Source organism: Salvia miltiorrhiza, chromosome 1, assembly GCF_028751815.1.
Source record: "Salvia miltiorrhiza cultivar Shanhuang (shh) chromosome 1, IMPLAD_Smil_shh, whole genome shotgun sequence".
NCBI lineage: Eukaryota > Viridiplantae > Streptophyta > Magnoliopsida > Lamiales > Lamiaceae > Salvia > Salvia miltiorrhiza.
The window spans coordinates 69,589,187-69,609,102 of NC_080387.1; the positions used below are offsets into that span (position 1 = coordinate 69,589,187).

Here is a 19,916-nt window from a genome sequence, read left to right on the forward strand (position 1 = left end):
AGCCAGCGGCGTACGGGAAGTTGATGCGCGTAGGCCCTGAGAAGTGGGCACGATCACAAAGTCCGGTGACCCGTTATAGTTTTCTTACATCTAATGCTGCCGAGGCTTTGAATGCCCGTTTGTTGTGGGCCAGACGCCTTCCTATATGCTCCATGCTGGAGGCAATCAGGATGGTTCTGGAGCAGTGGTTCAATGACAGACTTGCGTCTGCGGAAGAGAGCGATGACCTTCTTACTCCAGAGGCAAAACAGAAGATAAGTGCGGAGATCTCAAAGAGTCGTCGCTACACTGCGAAGAGGACCTCCGAGAGAAAATACAGGGTTCGTGCTGGTGATCGTCGCTTCATGGTTGACCTTCAAGCGAAGAGCTGTGAATGCAATGAATTCGACCTGGACGGCATGCCGTGTTCTCATGCGATCGCAGCCATTACGTATGCTAAATCTATTTTATTATAAAATTACAGTTATTAGATGCCTACTAAATATAATCTTTCTTTTCGCAGTGAGGCGAAAGAGCCAGTGGAAGATTACGTGGAAGCTTACTACCTGCGGAGTTCACTGGTTCAAACATACTCCGGTCCAGTAAATCACTTGCCTCCCTTAGAGCACTGGGAAATTCCGTTTGAAGTTGCAACTGATATTGTTTTGCCAAACCTTTCTCGGCGACAAGCTGGTCGACCAAGAGAATCTAGAATTCCTTCAGCTGGTGAGAGGCCGACTCAAAGGACTACTACAGCGGATGCATCAAGTAGTCTGGGAAAACGAGCACCCAAAACCTGTGGTCTATGTGGCTCGCCTGGCCACACACGTAGAGCATGCAAGGGTACGGGCTGGGAGCAGTAGTTTAATTTCCTTTTATATTAAATTTCGATGGATATTGATGTTTTTTCATTCCAGTAAGTGATGTTCTGAAGTTGAGAGTATTGGATACTGATTGAATAAATTTCGAAGCGGTGTCATTTGCATAATATCGATGAACTAGCAAACACCATGGAATGCTCACTATCCGCCAGTAATTAATGGTTTATCACTAGTAGCCGCCCAACAATAAACATCAGCGGCTACTGGCCGCGGATATGTATTTACTGGCGGATACTTTGATAATTAGCGGTTTTTTGATGTTTTAGAAGCTATTGTGTTGCCTGATTTGAAATATTTGAAGCAGAAAACACACGCCTTTAGTAATGACCAACATGGACATGTCTTAACAATTATGAGTTGAAATTATGAATGAGACTTTGGAGAAGTGAACAATGTTTTATATAAAAGTTTAGTTCATAGCATAAAACACCCAAAGTATGCTTTTTTATGCATTAAACTATCAAATAAGACGTTTAGCCCAAGTAGCCGCCAGAAATTAATTACCCGCCGTGATTAGCCGCTGAAATGTTTTCAAGCGGCTACTGCTTCCGGATAATTGTTTACTGGCGGCTAGTTGCATTAATCATCTTATTTCATAATTTTATCTAGGATGCAAGTGGAAAATCATAGAAACATACTCAAAAAGATACTGCAACCTCTAATCAAAACGTCATTTGCATAATTATCATTTAAATGTACAAATACATAAGCTATTTCGATGCGGGGATGCAAAACTCGTAGATGCTACTGCCTATCTTGCGCCTATAGTCGGCGGCGTGCCCATTGCCCCACGCAAGGCTCGGCGAGCCTGATATCAGACGCTCCACATACATGCACGCAAAAACACCGGAGCTGCATTGATCTGGCTGCTGGAACTGCTCATTCTCGTCGGCATATTGGATTTTCAACCTTCGCCATTGGAGGTTTTCCAACGGGTTGTCGACAATCGTGGTCCTTGCGAACCACTGAGACACTTCAAGCATCTTACCCAACAGGCACTGCAGCGGATATAGGGCGGCGATCACATCGAAGCGCGGCTGCGGCATGGTCTTGAACAACTGCGAATCGAAGATGTCGCAAACTCCACTCAGTAAATCCACTCGGCATGTAATGTAACGTCCACACACATGTATAGGCAAAATGAGCTGCACACGCAAATGCAATTGGTGAAGAGGAAATAAAAAATGAACTACTCCAACATATTGATACTGTAGATATATATGTGTACCGTTGTGGCATTCATCCAATCGCCATGAGTCGAAGATACCCCCTGCCCATGCACCATATACATCTTCTTGGAATGCGGTTGCCACGACGCAAAAACTCCGTCGGAATATATAAACCTTAATTTGCTGCAAAGCCTATAGATTCCCACCCTATAAAGCTTCACCCTTGCCGGTTGAATTGTCCAATCACAATTAAATTAGCTTTAGCTCTTCAAAATTGAAAAAAATACAACAACCATTAATTGGAACGATAATAAATAAAATTTATATATATTGTGATATAAAAAGCAGTAATAAATGACATGGTACTATTATCCGCCAGTAAAAAGTATCCGCTAGAAGTAGCCGCTTAGGGTTTCTTTCACGCGGCTAATTCTAGAGGATACGAATTACTGGCGGATAATTATATGGTAGGCTCTCTAGTATTTTACTGTTTCATAATATATGATTATATATTATTTTTATCCAACATTTTCTATTATTTTATGTGTTAGGCTATATTAATTCCTGTTAAATAAAATAAAATAAAAAATTCGAGACTTATTACACCACTATAATCCAAATTTGTCTAAATAGAAGCCTATTATGTATTTCTACTTCATAGAATATATTTTAAAAAAAGAAATACAAAATTAAGGTAAGTTTGTGTATAATAAAACAGTAATACGAGGATGACAAAAATTGTACTTTAAGTATATTTGGAAACAAAAAAAAATTATGAACCTAATGTATACATTATCCGCCAGTAAAACATAGCCGCTAGCATTAGCCGCCGGGTTTAAAAAACCCGGCGGCTAATGCTAGCGGCTATGTTTTACTGGCGGATAATGTATACATTAGGTTCATAATTTTTTTTTGTTTCCAAATATACTTAAAGTACAATTTTTTTCATCCTCGTATTACTGTTTTATTATACACAAACTTACCTTCATTATTTTCAAACTTAGGGCATTATACGTCAATCATCTTACAATAATTGCACATTTATCTGGTTTTGTGCATTTTTAACTACCTATCTTACACATTTTCTTACACAATTGTGCTTGTGTAAGAAAAGTGTAAGAACTTTTACAAAAAACCAAGCAACCCATCACCATCAAGTGTACTTTTCGGCTTTGACTTTCAAAGTGGGTAGTTTTGCAAGACATTTTATTGATGTGGGTAGATTTAATTCCAATTGATCATTGTTTTCTAGTTTATTGCACTTTATAGTTAATGTTACATGTGTACAACTATCTCAAATTTGTTACAACTTTTCGAAGCTTCATTTTTTAAGGGGCCTCTTTTTTCCTTCGCCTAGGACCCCCGGAATGTCAAGGCCGGCCCTGACAAAGATTTCCAAAAGAAGTAGACAAGATATTGTTTTTGTCATAATCAACTTTTCATATCTACGTAGAGATTGTAAAGTTTTACAATTGACAAAAATATGAGGCTTCGTCAAGTTGATAAAGATGAAGAGTCTGTTGAGTTGGAGTAATTTTCAAAATGTATTACAATTATTGGAGATGGTACAATTGGAAGTGTTGATAATGAACATGCCACTATTGAGATACAAAACGACATTTTGCTTAAGTGTAGGAATTAATGACCCAGTGGAAACCATTGTTCGAAGCACTTATCCATCTTATATTGTTGATGTTGTAGATTCAAGTTATCTACAGGAAAGAGCAATACTTGCTCGAACTCTTGATGTCGTTGAATTGATTTATTATAAATTAGTACATGGTCTCATTGAACACTTGTAAGGGAAGATTCTATCTAAGTTCAGATACAATGTGTCAAACAGATTCAACCACGAAATTGTTGCAACAAATACACATTTCGAAATTCTTAAATAGTATCAAATGCTCCGGTGTGCCAAACCATGAACTATTTTTGAAAATGGGGACACCGGTTATGCTATTTGATAAACATAGACCATGCAAATGGATTTTGTAATAGAATTCGCTTTACTTAATCAATAAATGAATAGTTAAATATACGACAATTGCTGATTCATTGTTTACTTTTAATCAAGTATCTCTTTATATTTTCAGTAAAGGTACTTCTGTGGCACAATTTTTTAATTTCTTTATTTAATATTGTTAATTTATTAAAAAAATTGAAAATAATTATAAAGATCGCGTCCAACTTTTGTAAATGACTGTTTTCTTTTACATATAGATGATATTTATTAAGTAGTATAGTTTATTTTTTAGGGTTACCGTAGATAGATACAAATATTTTAAACTAATTTATTGTTTACAAAGATATTTGATCATATATATCATTTAAGTTAATTTTGATTGATTCGTATGAAATTGAAAATATCCTATTAAAGGGTATAATAAAATTACTCAATCATATAACTTATATGTTAATGTCTATCATTTAATTGATTCACATCTCATTGGTGGAATTGGAGATATCATATTAAATGAAGATAAAATTAGTCAATCATGTAACTTTTCGATAATGTATGTCGTTTAAGTTAATTTTGTTTGATTCATATCATTTGAAGAGATGAGATTGAAGATATCCTATTAATAAGGATAAAAATAATTAATTATGAAAAATAAACGTCCCTAAGGATTTAAACACTCCTTTTCTACTATTTATCTCCAGTGTGCGTGTGTTGGCCTAACGTTCGAGTGATTAATGTATAAGATCAAAGATTTTGGGTTCGAGTCCACGTGATTCGGTCTTTAAATTTATTTATTTTATTTGCATAAAAAGATTTTATCTTCAAATAGAAGCTCGAATTGGGCTTTATATTTTAGGTTAAGCCCAGATATTTAGCGTAGCCCCTCAAACTAGGGGAGTAGTTAGGCTTTATACCACATGGGCCTAAACAGGCCGAGCCTATTGGGCTCAAATTAAATGCGACGTGGCAGCCCATAAAAGTGGCGTGCACAGGAAGCACCAAGGTCCCAGAAGCATCTTAGCCTTCTCCCCTCTCCTCCGTCCAATTTCTCTCCAGTTTGCGTGCCTTCAGTTTCTTGCAATTGCGTTCCTCTACACCCTGCGAATCTTCGTGCAAACATCGAATCTTCGTTTCCGCGGTTCAAAGTGCGTAATTCGTTTCGCTTTTTTTGTGTTGCAGATCTGAACGGAGAAAGAAATAGTTGTTCGTAATTCTGCTATTGATTGGTTGTGAAATTGGTGATTGATCGTTTTTTTTTCCTTTTGTTGTGCTTTGTTGTAGGCGAATCCAGAAGCTTTAGCGCGTGCTTCTGTAATCTAGCATCGTAAATATGGTAATTTTTTGTTATTGATGCGAATTTTCCTTTTTTTCTTTTCTTTCCTATGTAAATTTTGATCAGATTAGCTCTGTTTTAGACTTTTAGTGTGTGCGTGCGTGTGTGGTTTTGGTGATACTTTTAAGTGTATACTTATTTGGTTGAGTTGTTACTTTCCCCCCAAATTCGAGGAAAAGCATTGGTTGTCTTGCGCTCTAGTTGTTGTAAGACAATGATTCCTGCCTCGTACGAAGTGCTTGTTCTATTCTATGCGATCCATTTTCTCAATTTGAGGCTATGATTTGAGCTTTTGAAGTATAGTGTATTTAAGGAAAAGCTTTGATTTTCCTGCTCTGATTGTTGTAAGAATGATTAGTGCTTCAGACGAAGTGTTTGTTTTATCCTATGTTTTGCTTTTCTCAATTTGAGGCTATGATTTGAGCTGATAAGTATAGTGTATTGATACTATATGTGTTTTTTTCCCCTTAAAAATTAAGCTTATGACTGCATAATGAAATTGTGATTGTTAGTAATTAGTTAATGGCATTCCTCTTGGAAATTCCTTAGTAGATTATAGTTTCTTGAATTTTTTGGGACCTGGAAAACTATGTTCTTGATGCTTGTATCGGTAGAAAAAAATGATACATTCATTCTTGGTCGTTCCTACACTGTTGTTTTACTTCCATTTATAATGACTTATCGTCTTTGCTTTAATTAGGTATTGAGTTGTCGAATGTAATGTAGGTGCTGCTTTTGCTTACTTTTTCTCTTAGCTCATGGACCTGGAGATCTTAATGCTCATACATCTTTCTTGGAGGAATATATCACGGATGATCAGAGTCATCGCTAGCTGAGCATAACATAGTATAGGGAAAATGCATAAAAGTTTGGCATGGTTAGGTGGATATGCCAGCATGAACTACAGGATTATTTTTTGAGTCTTGACTATTAGTTGGAGGATGGATTAGTGTAGTATTGTGCACCTTGTTAATGGGTGTTTTAGATTGATACTTCTATTAGCACTCAAGGGCATAAGAACGACGTACTAATTAGTTTGTTTAGCACAATATCTACTCATTGTTATTCATCAATACTGGTCTTGGTAGTCTATTGTAAAAACATTATTCTCCATTTTAGTCGTTATGTATTTGATATTAATTGTTCTGAGATTTTTCAGTTTTTTGACGGGTATGGATACCATGGAACATCATTTGAGCAAACATATCGGTGTTACCCTGCGTCTTTCATAGACAAGGTTGGCATATTCTCTTTTGCAACTTTTTTTCTGTATGAATCTGGTTACTATCCATTTCCCATTGTGATGATTGCAAGGTGGGTGTGCATGTGTTCGAATTATCTTTTGTTAATGAAAAGTCTATGCATGTGTCTTGGCTAGCCGTCTGGTTTATGTTGGATCTTGAATATTCCACTTTTATCAAATTGATTCTGATTTCTTGCTCCTTTTTAATCCCTGCAGGCACAGATAGAAAATGGTGATAAAGGTAAGAGATCGCCACTTTCTTTAATATGCTGGTAGTTTATGAATATTTTTCGCAGGAGATGATATCTTTTTTATTCTTTATTTCTTTCTTCTAACTCTATTCTTTTCCAGTTATAATGCCGCCGTCAGCTCTTGACCGTCTTGGTAAGGAACTGTAGCCTCTTGCTCTGGGTTGTTATCCTCATGATATTCCACTGGTCAACTTTAATCTTATCTTGGGCTAATTTATGCTACAGCCTCTCTTCACATCGACTATCCTATGTTATTTGAGCTCCGGAATGCTGCTACAGAGCGTGTTTCACACTGTGGGGTTCTGGAGTTTATTGCTGAAGAAGGCATGATCTATATGCCTTACTGGGTAGGTGCTACTCGATTTTCTTTGGTGATATGATTTTCAGCTTCAGATTGACACAATTACCTATTGTGACTCGTTAGATGATGGAGAATCTGTTGTTGCAAGAAGGAGACTTTGTGCGAGTGAAAAACGTGACTCTTCCAAAGGGAACATATGTAAAATTGCAACCGCACACAAAGGATTTCTTGGATATTTCCAATCCGAAAGCTATGTAAGTGCATCCAAATTTGGTGTTGCTAGTAATATCTCTGTTAAGGATTTCATCAGAGTTACTGAATAATGGCTGTGTTTTTTAAAGTGAATCCCACTTAAGGAACTGACTTGAAATAGTTGCCTTTTTGAGTATTATCATTTGCCTCGTGTGTAATCACGTGTTCACTTTAACTAATGGTAATGAATTATAGGCCACCTACATTTTCTTTACTAGGAGGAAACAACAGTTGGTCATCATATTTTATGAGAGCAAACTTGTAGCCTACGTGTTATTTGTGAGTTCTACTCAAGATCACCTACAGACATAATTTGCTTGGAAGTTGTTGCATATTATCTAGGCATAGATTGCTGACTCTTCCTGGTAATTTGAGGGTTCAAAAGAATTAAATGCTGACTCTGCTGTGTTGTGCAAATGTACTTTTGAGTTTTGAGACAGGTAGCATTCTTAGAAAGCTCATACTCGAGCAAAACACAAGTTCTTATGGCAGATTTTAAAGCCTGTGATATACTATTTGGTTCCATTTGCAACGAGGCATATTAAATTCTTGAGTGCTTCCAACTTCCAAGAGAGACATGCTACCTGATTTCTTGAAGAGCACAATTCTAAATGATGGGTTATAATTTTGATTCTATATTATGCAGCTTGGAGACGACACTGAGGAACTTTTCATGCTTGAGCACAGGGGATAGTATCATGGTGGCTTATAACAATAAAAAGTACTACATAGATATCATTGAGACAAAGCCATCTCATGCGATAAGTATTATTGAGACTGACTGTGAAGTGGACTTTGCTCCTCCTCTTGATTACAAGGAACCGGAAAGACCTTCTGCACCCGTTTCAACAGGCAAAGCACTAGCAGAAGGTCAAATTCTTCGATAAGCTATTTTCAGATTTCCCTTTTGCTTAGACCACATCGCTTATGTGCCACACTTGAGAAATATCTGCTAGTCTTATGTTCTGTGTGTGGTTGGGTTGGAAGCAGTTGGAAAGTTCTTCGCTTGAACGTGACTATTATATTAGACAGATACATTAAACCGAGTTCTGTTTTATGGCATCGTGTATTTGTGTTTTCTTTATTTGAGGTCCTTGATGGTAAGAAATCCACGGGATAATTTTTGTTACTCTTCCATGTATGTAATATTTTTGTCAAAAACGTGCTTATACAAAGGACGCGTATTTTGAATCACCTGCCTCACAATTTTGCCCCCTCCTTTGGGGTGGTGGTATATACAGGTCAGGAACCTTCTGAGGAGTCTGAACCGAAATTCAATCCATTTACTGGCGTCGGAAGACGCTTGGATGGGAAACCTTTGAAAACTGGATCTCCACCAGTGTCGTCAACCGCACCCCAAGACAGGAGGGCCAACACTTCGGGTGGAGCAACAACTGTCGCCTCTAGTTCCAGCTCACAAAGCGCCAAAGGCCCAACTCCAGGAAAGCTTGTATTTGGTTCAAATGCTAGCCGCACTAAAGATGCTCCGAAGGTTTAACTCCACTTCCCCTTTGCCAAATTCTACCAAATGAACCATAGTGCGTGTTGCTTGTGCTTGAATCGTTTGTTTCTGCATTACAGGATGCTTTGAAAGATACTAAGAAAGAAGCTAAGCCCGAGCCTCCGAAGGATGACGATCCGAAATTCCAACCTTTTAGTGGGAAGAAATATTCCTTGAGGGGTTGATTGTATATTTATCTGAACCTGTAAGTTTTAACTTTCTTCATATGTGATGAATCTGTTGGTTTAGCACTTTGCTGGAAATAGAGTTCAAACTAAATCCGCATCGCCGTCGAAGGAGTTGAACAGTGGTTTCTTCTGGTTTTTGCACAAAGAAAAATACAGAATTCGACTCTTTTGGTAGTATGTTTTCTCCTACATGGGATTTTTATGGAATTTCTGTTTCGAGTTGCTGTTCTAATTGTGCATGGTTCTAGCTGTCTGAATTGAGACTGAGCTATTTTAGTTCCCTTTTTGGAGCCCCTTTTAAATCGGTGCATAATGTTTTTAACCTTTGTACAGCTCAAGTAGTAATTATATCAATGATCGTTAAAAAATACGCCCCAAAGAGGAAGGAAGAGAATACTCTACCAAGTGAAGTAAGGTATATGTTGAAAACAAGTGTTTGGTGTTAAAAAATTCAGTATTTTTCATTAAAACCTGTTCACAATCTGCCTAAAGGCAGATATCAATCTTTCTACAAATGAATTGAGCCGATTTAAATCTACATATGGTTGAAGGGCTAGAAACAAAAAAGGAAAAAAAAAATTGTATATGTCAGCACCCCAAACACATGGTGCAGGTAAAGTAGAGTAGTGTTATGAGCAAAAACAGCCCCCTGCGGCGGCCAGGGCCGCCGTTGGGCAGCCTCGGGTATGCGTCGGGCAGCGGCATCTGGCAATTCTCCCCATTGAAATATATCCTTCGTGGAAACCCCCAACCGTTGCTCAGAGTAAATGAATTTGCATCTTTCTGCAAGAGTAAGTCTGTAGTCACTGATCCCACCTCATACTCATCAGCCTGCAGTAGCATTGTGTTGTAGAAAGCCTTTCCCCATAAGAGGGCCGCATCTTCTGCAATGCTCCATTCTATTATTTTTTTTTAATCTAGATATAAACTATTACTCAAACTAAACGTCTCTAACAAAATAAAATACGGGTTAATTGCGCCTAAATAAGTGAATTTTACCAAATTCTGATTTTGTAATTCAATTAAGAATTTCAACTTCAAATACACAAAATTTCAATTGTTCTGTTTTTTTTACCCGGTTGTCATTTTCGATGAATTAATGTCTTGGTGGCTAGCTGAAGTGGTGTAGAAATCTGATTACATCGTTTAGTATATTGGTCGTTTAAGGCATGTAGACAACTCGGGGGCGATTGATATTCGAGTGAACAGTCAGAGCAACTGAAAGTTTGTGAATTTTGAGAGCCAGAGTTTTTAGTTCACGTCATCACGTGCAAGGCCAAAATTTGGTAACAGCTCGTGTATTTAAGCGCAATTTTCTCAAAAAATGAAGCCCAATTCTTGAGTACCTGGGACACCAGTAGTTGGAAGCATTGTGCTGTTAAACCCGAGGGCGGCCAAGGACCGCCCGAGGCCGGGGTGCTGAACGACGACGTTCCAGTTGGAATAGTTCCTCCCGTAGTGGTAGTTGGAGACGGTTAGTTTCACCTTCCAGTGAGTGACATAGTTGTTCTTGATGTGCCAGTGGATTCTAAGAGGGCACATGTGATCAGTGCATTTAACTAGCTCAGCCTCTGGTATATTTGAGGGAATTGCACCTTCACTGCTTCCAAAAACAGAGATATAGAAATTATATGAGCAATGCCTTTGAGAAGTGTTTGACAAAATAAGCTTTTAAACAACTTATAAATTGTTAAAATATAAGCTCTCCAAAAAATAAGTTTCTTGATCCAAATTCAAAATGCTGATGCTTGAAACCTGATGCACGAGTTGGCGGACTGATCGGCTATCCGGCACCCGCAGCTGCACGAGGGGCACGGCGTGATGTCCGGGCTGTAGAATGTCGAGAGCGAGACGCAGCACACCGGGGTCTTGCTAGATAGATAGCTCGAGTAGGTGCATTCCGACTTCCACGTCCCTGAAAGAAAGAAAGAAAAAACACACACACAATCACAATCAGAACATGACTAGTTTTTTCATTTCTTGAATGTTGACACCACAATTTACTCACTGAAAACCTGCTCCTCTCGTCTCCCCCCAACGACGGAGGAGACCGTTGGGGGAGCCTCCCTAACCGGGCCACAAGTGTAGCCCGGACCGGGGGCCGTTAGGGTGAGATTGAGGGGGGCCAGGTAGCCGGTCCTGTTCTGATCCAGATTCCCTACCGTGATCTCGAAGGACGAGTAAGACATGGGAGGGTCGATGGCCCAGGCGGCCAGCACGCCGTCATGGCAGCAACCATCCGTTCGGCTATCCGTCGTTGCATCCGGTGCTAGGTCGACCACCTCAGGATCGGGCGAGCAGCAATGTGGTTTTTCATCAGTGGAAGCTTTGCATTCACCTTGTTTCGTCGCAACACCTCCGGAAATCGCCAAGATAACCTCCTCCCTCGCCCACCACCACCCGAGCTTCCAACCCGGTCTCTCCACGTGACGATACTGATGGTAGTTTCGGATGCTCACTCTTGCCTGAGAAGAGTGCCAAACACTATCATCCACACGACTAGGAAAAAGAGCACTCGTCTAAAATGAAATAATGTCAAAACACCAAAAAACATAACATCATAAATGAGGCCAAGAAAAAGAGCATTAGTCTGAAGTGGAAGAATGCCAACACCAAAACAATTAACATCATAAAAGAGACCAGGAAAAAGAGCATTCGTCTAAAGTGGAAGAATGCCAATACCACTAAATACGATAGGAGGAAAAAGAGCACCCGTCTAAACAAACTTTGGGTTTCTGATACTAACCACGTAGCCATCGTTGTTGTACTTGAATATGTCGAAGGTAACTGTGATGTTTCCATTCGGATCCAAAGGGTCGTAGCAATCTGCAACAAGGAGAAAAGCCTCGATCACAGAGAATTCGAGATAAACCAAAACGGGAGCAAAACTAGTTAAGCTAAGATGCCTGAAATTCTTGAAGCTGCAGCTGACAACAATAACATCAACAAGTAACGCTGCATTGATGGAGTAAACAACACCATTTTTTTTCTAATTAAGGCAAAGCAAAAATTCAAATGGAGTAGCAGTTATATAACGAGAGGCGAAAGGGGAGCATCATCATAATCAAAGAAGAGTTGGATATAAAAAGACAAGATTGTTGGGAAAATCAATGTGAATAACAAGAGACAAAATAAGTAGATAAAAAGTATCTACATGTTGCAAAATTCTTGATTCTCCTAAAATAGTATATAAATAATTTGCAGTACTACTTAGTCCTTTCCATTATCTGCAATATATATTGAACTATCCTAACTATACCCCTCTTAAAAAATCACCTCTTTAATTAATTTACAGCAAACTTTGGCAATAATTTAATCTAAAGGAATAAATGCATAATAACACAGAATACATAGTATTCCAATCTTATCACATCATTCATTATTTAAGCATGACGTATATACTCTATATTTGATCATTCCCATTAACATTAAACTAATCTTATCCTACTCATGTTTCTTGTTTGAAGAACTCAAAAAATTCCAGATTAATTCTCTAGCTAAGAAACCTAAGACCAGATCATTAACTACTGCATTTAGAATTTTTTTTTTTTAAAGTCAGCTATAATTAATTTTAACTCCATAGATACCGAATTAGTAAATACAAAATCGGCAATAAGATACTACAACCCAAAGCAATTCAAATTATAGGCTCAATCATAGCAAAATACTGTCTTTTTTTTATTCACGCATGGACAAGAAAAAAATTGAATTAAAATTCTAATTCAATATTAAACTGTTTGAGCTAAAAAATGAATTCGTAATTTCACAACGTCAGATTGCTTTTCCACTGCTAATATTTCCATTCCTGCGATTTTCATTCGACGGCAGCATTTCGTCGTTTCTGTCAGGCATTTTATCGAACAGTTCCATTGCGCATATTAGTCCAATTTTGCAATTTTGAATGTCTAAATCATACAATCTTCTTTTGTTTTTTACGTGGTTTTTTGAATTAAAATGTTAGATCTGGATTTATAGAGGGAAAAAAAAGACAGAATGAATGAAGACACTCATCAATATATTTGAAGTTAGAATTGAAAATTCAGTGCATGACAAGAACATGAGATAATTAAGATATGAAGTTTTTAAGTGTTAATACGGTTAACTTTAGTTAAATAATAAAGTGGGCCCTAGTTGCCGAGGTAATCGATTATCTATAAAATAAAATAAAGAAAATGGAAAAAACTAACTGTAATATTTTGGTCTCCAGTTGTCGAGCAATCCAGTTTTCTAGGCCCATTGACATTGCATCTATATTTTAATTTGTTGGATACATTTGTGGATTACATCGTCATCATAATATTATTTAATAGATTTACATGCATTATATTCAATACTGAATAAATTTGGTATACAAGATTCTAAAACAAATCAATATTATTGATTCAAGGTATACAAGATTCTAAAAAAAAATTAACAGTATTGATTCAAGGTATACAAGATTCTAAAAAAAAATTAACAGTATTGATTCAAGGTATACAAGATTCTAAAAAAAATTAACAGTATTGATTCAAGGTATACAAGATTCTAAAAAAAATTAACAGTATTGATTCAAGGTATACAAGATTCTGAAAAAAATGAATATTATTGATTCAGTGGAAGTTGAACGGATCTTTTGCCGTACGGATACTATCATGACATTAAAGAGAGGATAAATATGCATCTAAAAAAAAGAGAAGGTAAATATGAGTTATTATCTCAATATTTGGGCGAATTAATAAAAATATCTCAAAGTAAGTGTAATTATATATATATAAAATACTCAACTTTTTAAAACGATCACCTAATATTCCAAAAATTATTTTCGATGCCCAAAAGATAACATGCTTCGTAGGAGGGCATGTGTCATATCTGACATGGTCTATACTACGTAAACGTAATTTCCATTGAAAATTTTTGAGAATTAAAATTATATTATTATACTAATTATAATAAGAACGATGCCGTTTTCAAGAAATTAAAATTTTAATTTATTAGTTTGTTTTTAATTGTAAACTCCCACGTCATATTTTTAAGCTACGTTAGATATATCAGTACGCGCTCGGCAAAACGCATCATCTTTTAAGCGTTCAAAATATTTTTTGGGACATACATGTGAGTATTTTGAAATGTGGACATTTTTTGCCTTTGTGTACAAATGTTGTGACGTTTTCGTTAAATTTATACAAATATTGAAATAATAGTAATTGATATATACCCTTCAAGAAATGACAAAACTGGAATCCAAAGTATGAAATTTTAATTGCTGCTACGTCGATTTTATGCTACTTTTTTCGATCTAAATCTTATGTTCAATCTTAAAGCGGTGCAAAGCCGTCATCACCTATGCATAAGATTTCACTATTCTAAATACTAGTGTATCTCCCGCGCGATGCGCGGTGGTTATGATTCTAAATTTGCGTGAGCTGCACATACAATATACTTCCTTAATTCACCAAAAATATGACACTATTGGTGAATATAATTTTTCAAAAAATGAGTGGTGATTTTTATGTAGTGAAAAAAGGTTTCACCATTATAAGAAATGAGTACTTGAGATTAAATTAAGGATGAGATTAAATTAATCACTTTTCATTTTTAGAAATTTTTATCACATGATGGGCCCCTTTCTCCACTCACAATTTAATTAATAATCATTATTAACACTGCTTTTAAGTGAGATCCTTTCTTCACCTATAATAAACTCAACTATTTTTATTAAAACTCGTGTTGTTCCCTTTAAGGCCTATTTTTTATGGACAGAGGGAGTAATATTATCTTCTTATAATAGTAACATTGTGTCATATTAACAAATTTTCAATGTAAAATAAATAGGATTATTTAATACGGAAAATCGAAATGTCACAAATAAAAAAAAATAATGATGAGAAAAAATTACAAAACGTTAAAAAGATGTTGTAACCCATTAAGGGACATTAAAATTAATTAAAAACTAATATATATATATATATATATATATATATTATCCTTTTGATTAATTAATTAATTTTAATGTCCCTTAATTAATTAATTAATTAATTAATTAATTAATTAATTTTAATGTCCCTTAAATTATAATAATTTTATAATTAATTTTAATGTCCCTTAAATTATATATATATATATATATATATATATATTACCCTTTCGAATGTAATAATTTTATAATTTTCTTCATAGAATAAATTATAATAATTTGATGTATTTTGATAGTAATATTATTTTATTCTATCAATAATTTTTTTACATAAATAAAAGAGTCAATTAAATTTTTAAACATAAATAAAAGTTCAATTATTTTACATTATTTTTTAAAAGAGTCAATTATATTAATATTGTTAATACTCCTATTAAATTTGTTGAGTTTGTTTAGAGATATAATAATCAATTTTCTTATAAAAAGATAGTGTCACAGCCCACTTTCCCAATGACGGGTTAACCGGGGTTATGACTTGGGGTGAACAATAAGAAATGAAAATGGACAATTACTTAACAATAAAGTATATGGAAATGTCACTCATAGATAAAATGCTAGGATCATATATGATTATTTGGATAATTATAAAACATACACATAAATGAGAACTGATTAAGGTGGGTTACCCAATAACACGTATCACAACTTCATAACATAGAGCTATCCTAATTAAAGTGTTTTGCAGCGGAAAACGTGTGAGATATACATATGAAGATGTATACTCAATGTTACATTTCTTGAAATGTCAAAGGAACACCCGCTCAACATCATTCCATTCCATCAGTTGCTCAACCTGCACATTTAGAAATACATGCAGGGCTGAGTATAAAAATACTCAGTGGACATAGCCGAAAATACATTCATGCATACATATATAAATTGAACTGCCATAACAGTAACACACATGGGTTTTCTTAAATGACATGTGCTTACTAAAATATTTCTTTCATTTTCATAAAGTCGATCGGCCGATCATTTTCCTTCATATGATCCATATCTGTTCCTTTCTGTCACGCGCCGGGAAGGAGGCCTCCTTACCACGGGCGCCAAGACCGGTCGCAAGCAACTCGCGGTCTCCATAAGTGTACACGTTAACCCTAGCTAGCGACCTTTGTCTAGCATAGGATCCCAATTGGATTTCCTTTAAAGTTGGCGAACCAACACAGATAGGATACATACGTAAAACATAAACATTTTTGGCAGTCAATCATTTCATAAACATTTCATTTCATTTCATAAACATTTCATATCATTTCATAAAAGTCATTTATCATTTGGGCATAATAATAATATGAAATTAACAGTTAAAATCATCTCATGCATATATTCGTATAAGAGGCCTACGACACGCAGGGGATCTCTATATACGTATAGTAAAAGTAATGCCCACCTGGATAGGCAAAGCCTGAAGATCATAATCACATAAACTCGTCTTGGGAAAGCAGCGCTAATCCCCTTGGTTCATAAAGCCTACAAGAAATTCTATTCTTAATAGGTCTCGTGAAGCTAACTTAAAGTCTTAGTGGATGTACTAAACATACTTGATTCATCACGCCGGGTTTTCAAATTTAATAATAAAAATTGAAAGCTAATTCTTGAGCTAAGGACACCAACAATATCCTTACTCGATTTTCTTATAATAATTGAATTTATAAATAAATCCAATTAAATCATAAAACTTTCTATTGCATAATGCAAATGAAATTTCATGTCATGCTTAAAACATATAATAAGTACTTACTTAAAATATGCACATAATAATAATATGATATTATTATGAAAACTAATATTTGAAAATAATTAATCAAACTCAAAGAAGTCTAATTAATTAAAATAGTGTAGCTCTTTAAAACAAATATGCACAATCCAATTAAATCAATAATTGGGCAGCCCATGATTTAATATAATCAGAAGCCCAAACTGAAATTTAATACAATTAAAATCGGCCCAAAACAAAAAGAGCCCAAAACCCAAACCCTTTCTCTTAAGCCCAACACTCAAAGCCCATCACCCTTCCCTTCTTCTTCCCCCCCATCAGCCGCAACACACGCACACACACTCACGCTTAAGATCTCATTCTCTCTCTCCACGCCAAACCCACCGTCCATCTCTCAGAATCCGCCGCCGCAGTGTAGCTCGCCGGAGGAGCAGCAGCTACAAGCCGCCGCCACCAGCTCTCTCTCTGACCTCTCTCGACCGATCCTCCCTCTGGAACTCCGGCGATAGCAGCGAGAAGCCACTGCCGCCGTCGACCCAGCCCCCTGTTCACAGATCTTACTCTTACTCCGGCTGATAGCAGCGGGAGTTAACCACCGCCGTCCGCCGACTCCGACTCTCCTCTCCCTCCGACCGTGGCCGAGCGACAGCAACAGCAAGGCTGCCGCGCCCTGGCCTCCACCCAGACCAGCTACCACCCTCATCTCTCATGCTCCATCCTCGGCCGGACAACAGCGGTGGAGCCGCCGCCGAGCCCTAGCCTCCCTCTACCTCTCGACTCTACACCACAGCAAGGTAAATCTCTCTGTGACTCCCGCCGACGAGCAGCATCCGGAGCCCTAACCTCTACCTAGACCAGCTCCGACCAGCCCCAGCCCATTCCCTGTTCCCGACAGCCGGCGACTCTCAGGCCGCCGCCGTCCTGACCTCAACAAATCCTCAAAACTCGACTTTTATTCCTTCAAATACATTGATGCTTCCAATATAAAACAAATATATTCTTTTCTATTTAGAAAACATGCTTCATGTATGTATGTATATGCACAGACGATAAATAAACATCATTGAGTTTGGGTCTTGTTGTCATATGCAAATTTATATATAATGGAATCAGTGTATGTGTTATGGGTTCTAACTTGAGTTTCTGTTTCAAAAGAAGTGCTCGAGTCATAGAAATAACCTTGTAGGTGTGGAATGGAGTCTGTTTCTATTTGTTGTGTATCTGCAAAGAATTCATGAAAAATGTATGTAGTCTGATATGGTTTGGGATTGTGTAAAGAATAAATGAAAGATGTATAAAGAAAAGGTAGAACCTTTGTGAATGAATGATACTGGTTTTGATTGCTTCTATTGATGAAATCGGCGTTGCTGTTTTCTTGAGAACTCAAAGATTGTATGGATGGATGGGTTCATGTTTTGATGTTTGATTATATGGCTGGCTGTTAGGTGTAGTGGAATTTGAAAGTGGAAGCAAAAGAAAGTGGACAGCCTAAAGAAAGCAAAAGAAATTTGATAAAGATATGGGAGATTTGATTGTCTGCATAAAGACATGTATGAAAAAAAATAATCATGATATAGAGTGGTTAAAGACATGTATGAAAAAAATAATCATGATATAGGGTGGCTATTAGGAACATAGGGTATGGTGTGAGATGCGGTGTTGATTGAACTAATAAAATCCTTCAGGATAAAATATCGGGACTGTAATAAATACTTCAGGGTTCGCTAAATAAATATCGATCTCGTGAAAATACTTGAATGCTAAATTAAATAAATATGCAATGCATATAAATTTAATAACTAAATTTACAAATGTTTTTGTAAATCATTTTTGTTGGAATTAAAAATAAATTCTTTTTCTCATTCCGGCGTGAATCATCTTAAATCTAAGTTCAAAATTATTCTAAACTTAGCTCGAGGAAACAGGGTATTACATTCCTCCCTTCTTATAAAAATTCCGTCCTCGGAATTGCATATCTGGTATTCTATCTTGTGATACTAGTCATTCGTTTCATTCATCTCTTTTGTGGCCTTTTCCATCCTGTGATGGTTCCACTAAATGACGAGAACAATATTATTGCCTCGTAAAACTTGAATCTTGCGATCAAGTATCTGGACTGATTTCTTATCACAACTTAGGTCCTGGCTAGGACTACTTTATCTTGCTTAATCACATGCTTTCTTAATTGCGAGGTGCTATACGTATTGTATACATCCACAATGCTTGGTGGCAGAGCCAACTTATAGGCTACAAAGACCTAACTTATCTAGGATCTCAAAAGGTCCTATATAACGGGGTCGTAACTTGCTCCTCTTTCCAAAACGTATAACTCCCTTTGAGGGAGAGATTTTGAGGAAAATTCGATTCCCAACATTAAATTCTAATTCCGATTGGCGTTTATCGGCGTAAGACTTTTGTCTATCTTGAGTTTCTTTGATTCTTTGCTTGATATGGTCGACTTTTTCAATCATCTGTTGGACCAGTTCAGGACCTAACAACATTCTTTCACCCACTTCATCTTAGTAAAGTGGTGAACTACCTTAATTGTTTCCTTCGTCCTAAGTCACCTTCTCAGATTTGACTAGGGAATTCTAATATCAAACTTTTCTCATCATCTTGGTAACTTTCACTTAAAGATTAATGGCACTCCTTCTGCCATGTAAACTCATTTTCTCATTTCCAAATGATTATTTAATGGGGGTTTCTAAGTTTCTATTGTGGTGGCATTCCAACTTTATTCTTGCTGTAGCTTCTGGCACTTTAGCCAAAGCATTCACTCTCTTAACTTGAGCCTACTAGCCTTGGGGTTGGGTTATACCTTAAGTTTAGTTCTAGTGCTTTCCTTCCATTTCCTTTTTCTTTACCTCCATTTTGACGTGGTGTACATATCTTGTTTGCGCGTGAACTTTTTCCTTCTCCAATTTGTTGTAGTGACTCGGTGGTGAGAGTCTCGTTCATTGTTTGTTCCTTCATAATATCTCCCTAGTTTACTAGGGAATTTGAAAATCTCATGCCGCGATTCATTTACGAACTTCTTTACGCATTTCTCATTATTCATTTATAAATGACTTAAATAAGCATTTTAAACTCCATTAAAAAGGAATTGATTTAAAACATTTTAATCCTTTTAAAATCCATACTCATAAAGCCTTAACTCATGCTCTATCTCATATTCTATCTCTTTACTC

The 19,916-nt window shown here is 36.5% G+C and overlaps 3 protein-coding genes and 1 long non-coding RNA gene across 5 annotated transcripts in view; 2 read left to right on the forward strand and 2 right to left on the reverse strand.

Moving 5' to 3' along the window:
- The first annotated feature begins 15 nt into the window (after positions 1–15).
- LOC131005524 (uncharacterized) lies at positions 16–961 on the forward strand. Its single transcript, XM_057932538.1, has 2 exons — positions 16–430; positions 503–961. The coding sequence occupies exons 1-2, from the start codon at positions 24–26 to the stop codon at positions 840–842; spliced, it is 747 nt and encodes a 248-aa protein (XP_057788521.1). The 5' UTR covers positions 16–23; the 3' UTR covers positions 843–961.
- A 4,013-nt stretch (positions 962–4,974) lies between these two features.
- LOC131005527 (uncharacterized) lies at positions 4,975–9,290 on the forward strand. Its single transcript, XM_057932542.1, has 10 exons — positions 4,975–5,134; positions 5,271–5,322; positions 6,482–6,559; positions 6,782–6,806; positions 6,917–6,949; positions 7,042–7,163; positions 7,241–7,371; positions 8,016–8,239; positions 8,611–8,861; positions 8,951–9,290. The coding sequence occupies exons 2-10, from the start codon at positions 5,320–5,322 to the stop codon at positions 9,053–9,055; spliced, it is 972 nt and encodes a 323-aa protein (XP_057788525.1). The 5' UTR covers positions 4,975–5,134; positions 5,271–5,319; the 3' UTR covers positions 9,056–9,290.
- A 203-nt stretch (positions 9,291–9,493) lies between these two features.
- LOC131005525 (COBRA-like protein 1) overlaps positions 9,494–19,916 on the reverse strand; it is a 28,818-nt gene continuing 18,395 nt past the window's right edge. The window contains exons 1-6 of one of the 2 annotated variants that reach the window (XM_057932539.1): positions 11,965–13,152; positions 11,805–11,884; positions 11,067–11,523; positions 10,814–10,973; positions 10,405–10,658; positions 9,494–9,942 (exon numbers count right to left, since the gene is read on the reverse strand). In XM_057932539.1, the coding sequence (XP_057788522.1) occupies positions 9,647–9,942; positions 10,405–10,658; positions 10,814–10,973; positions 11,067–11,523; positions 11,805–11,884; positions 11,965–12,040 (1,323 nt within the window). In that variant the 5' untranslated portion in view covers positions 12,041–13,152 and the 3' untranslated portion in view covers positions 9,494–9,646. Of the gene's footprint in view, positions 9,943–10,404; positions 10,659–10,813; positions 10,974–11,066; positions 11,524–11,804; positions 11,885–11,964; positions 13,153–19,916 lie in introns of those variants that run through there. The other variant, XM_057932540.1, reaches the window with a different exon arrangement.
- LOC131005530 (uncharacterized) lies at positions 15,610–16,618 on the reverse strand. The gene is made up of 2 exons (XR_009095282.1): positions 16,402–16,618; positions 15,610–15,804 (listed from the first exon to the last, which is right to left on the reverse strand). It is a non-coding gene; the product is annotated as an uncharacterized LOC131005530 (long non-coding RNA).

Bases quoted from the DNA above. Each gene is read 5' to 3' on its own strand.
- LOC131005527 (XM_057932542.1), top strand. The intron at 8,240-8,610 runs GTCAAATTCTTC...TGGTATATACAG, and splicing joins AGGCAAAGCACTAGCAGAAG to GTCAGGAACCTTCTGAGGAG. The intron at 8,862-8,950 runs GTTTAACTCCAC...TCTGCATTACAG, and splicing joins GCACTAAAGATGCTCCGAAG to GATGCTTTGAAAGATACTAA.
- LOC131005524 (XM_057932538.1), top strand. From the start codon at position 24: ATGCGCGTAGGCCCTGAGAAGTGGGCACGATCACAAAGTCCGGTGACC. The intron at 431-502 runs GTATGCTAAATC...TTCTTTTCGCAG, and splicing joins CATGCGATCGCAGCCATTAC to TGAGGCGAAAGAGCCAGTGG.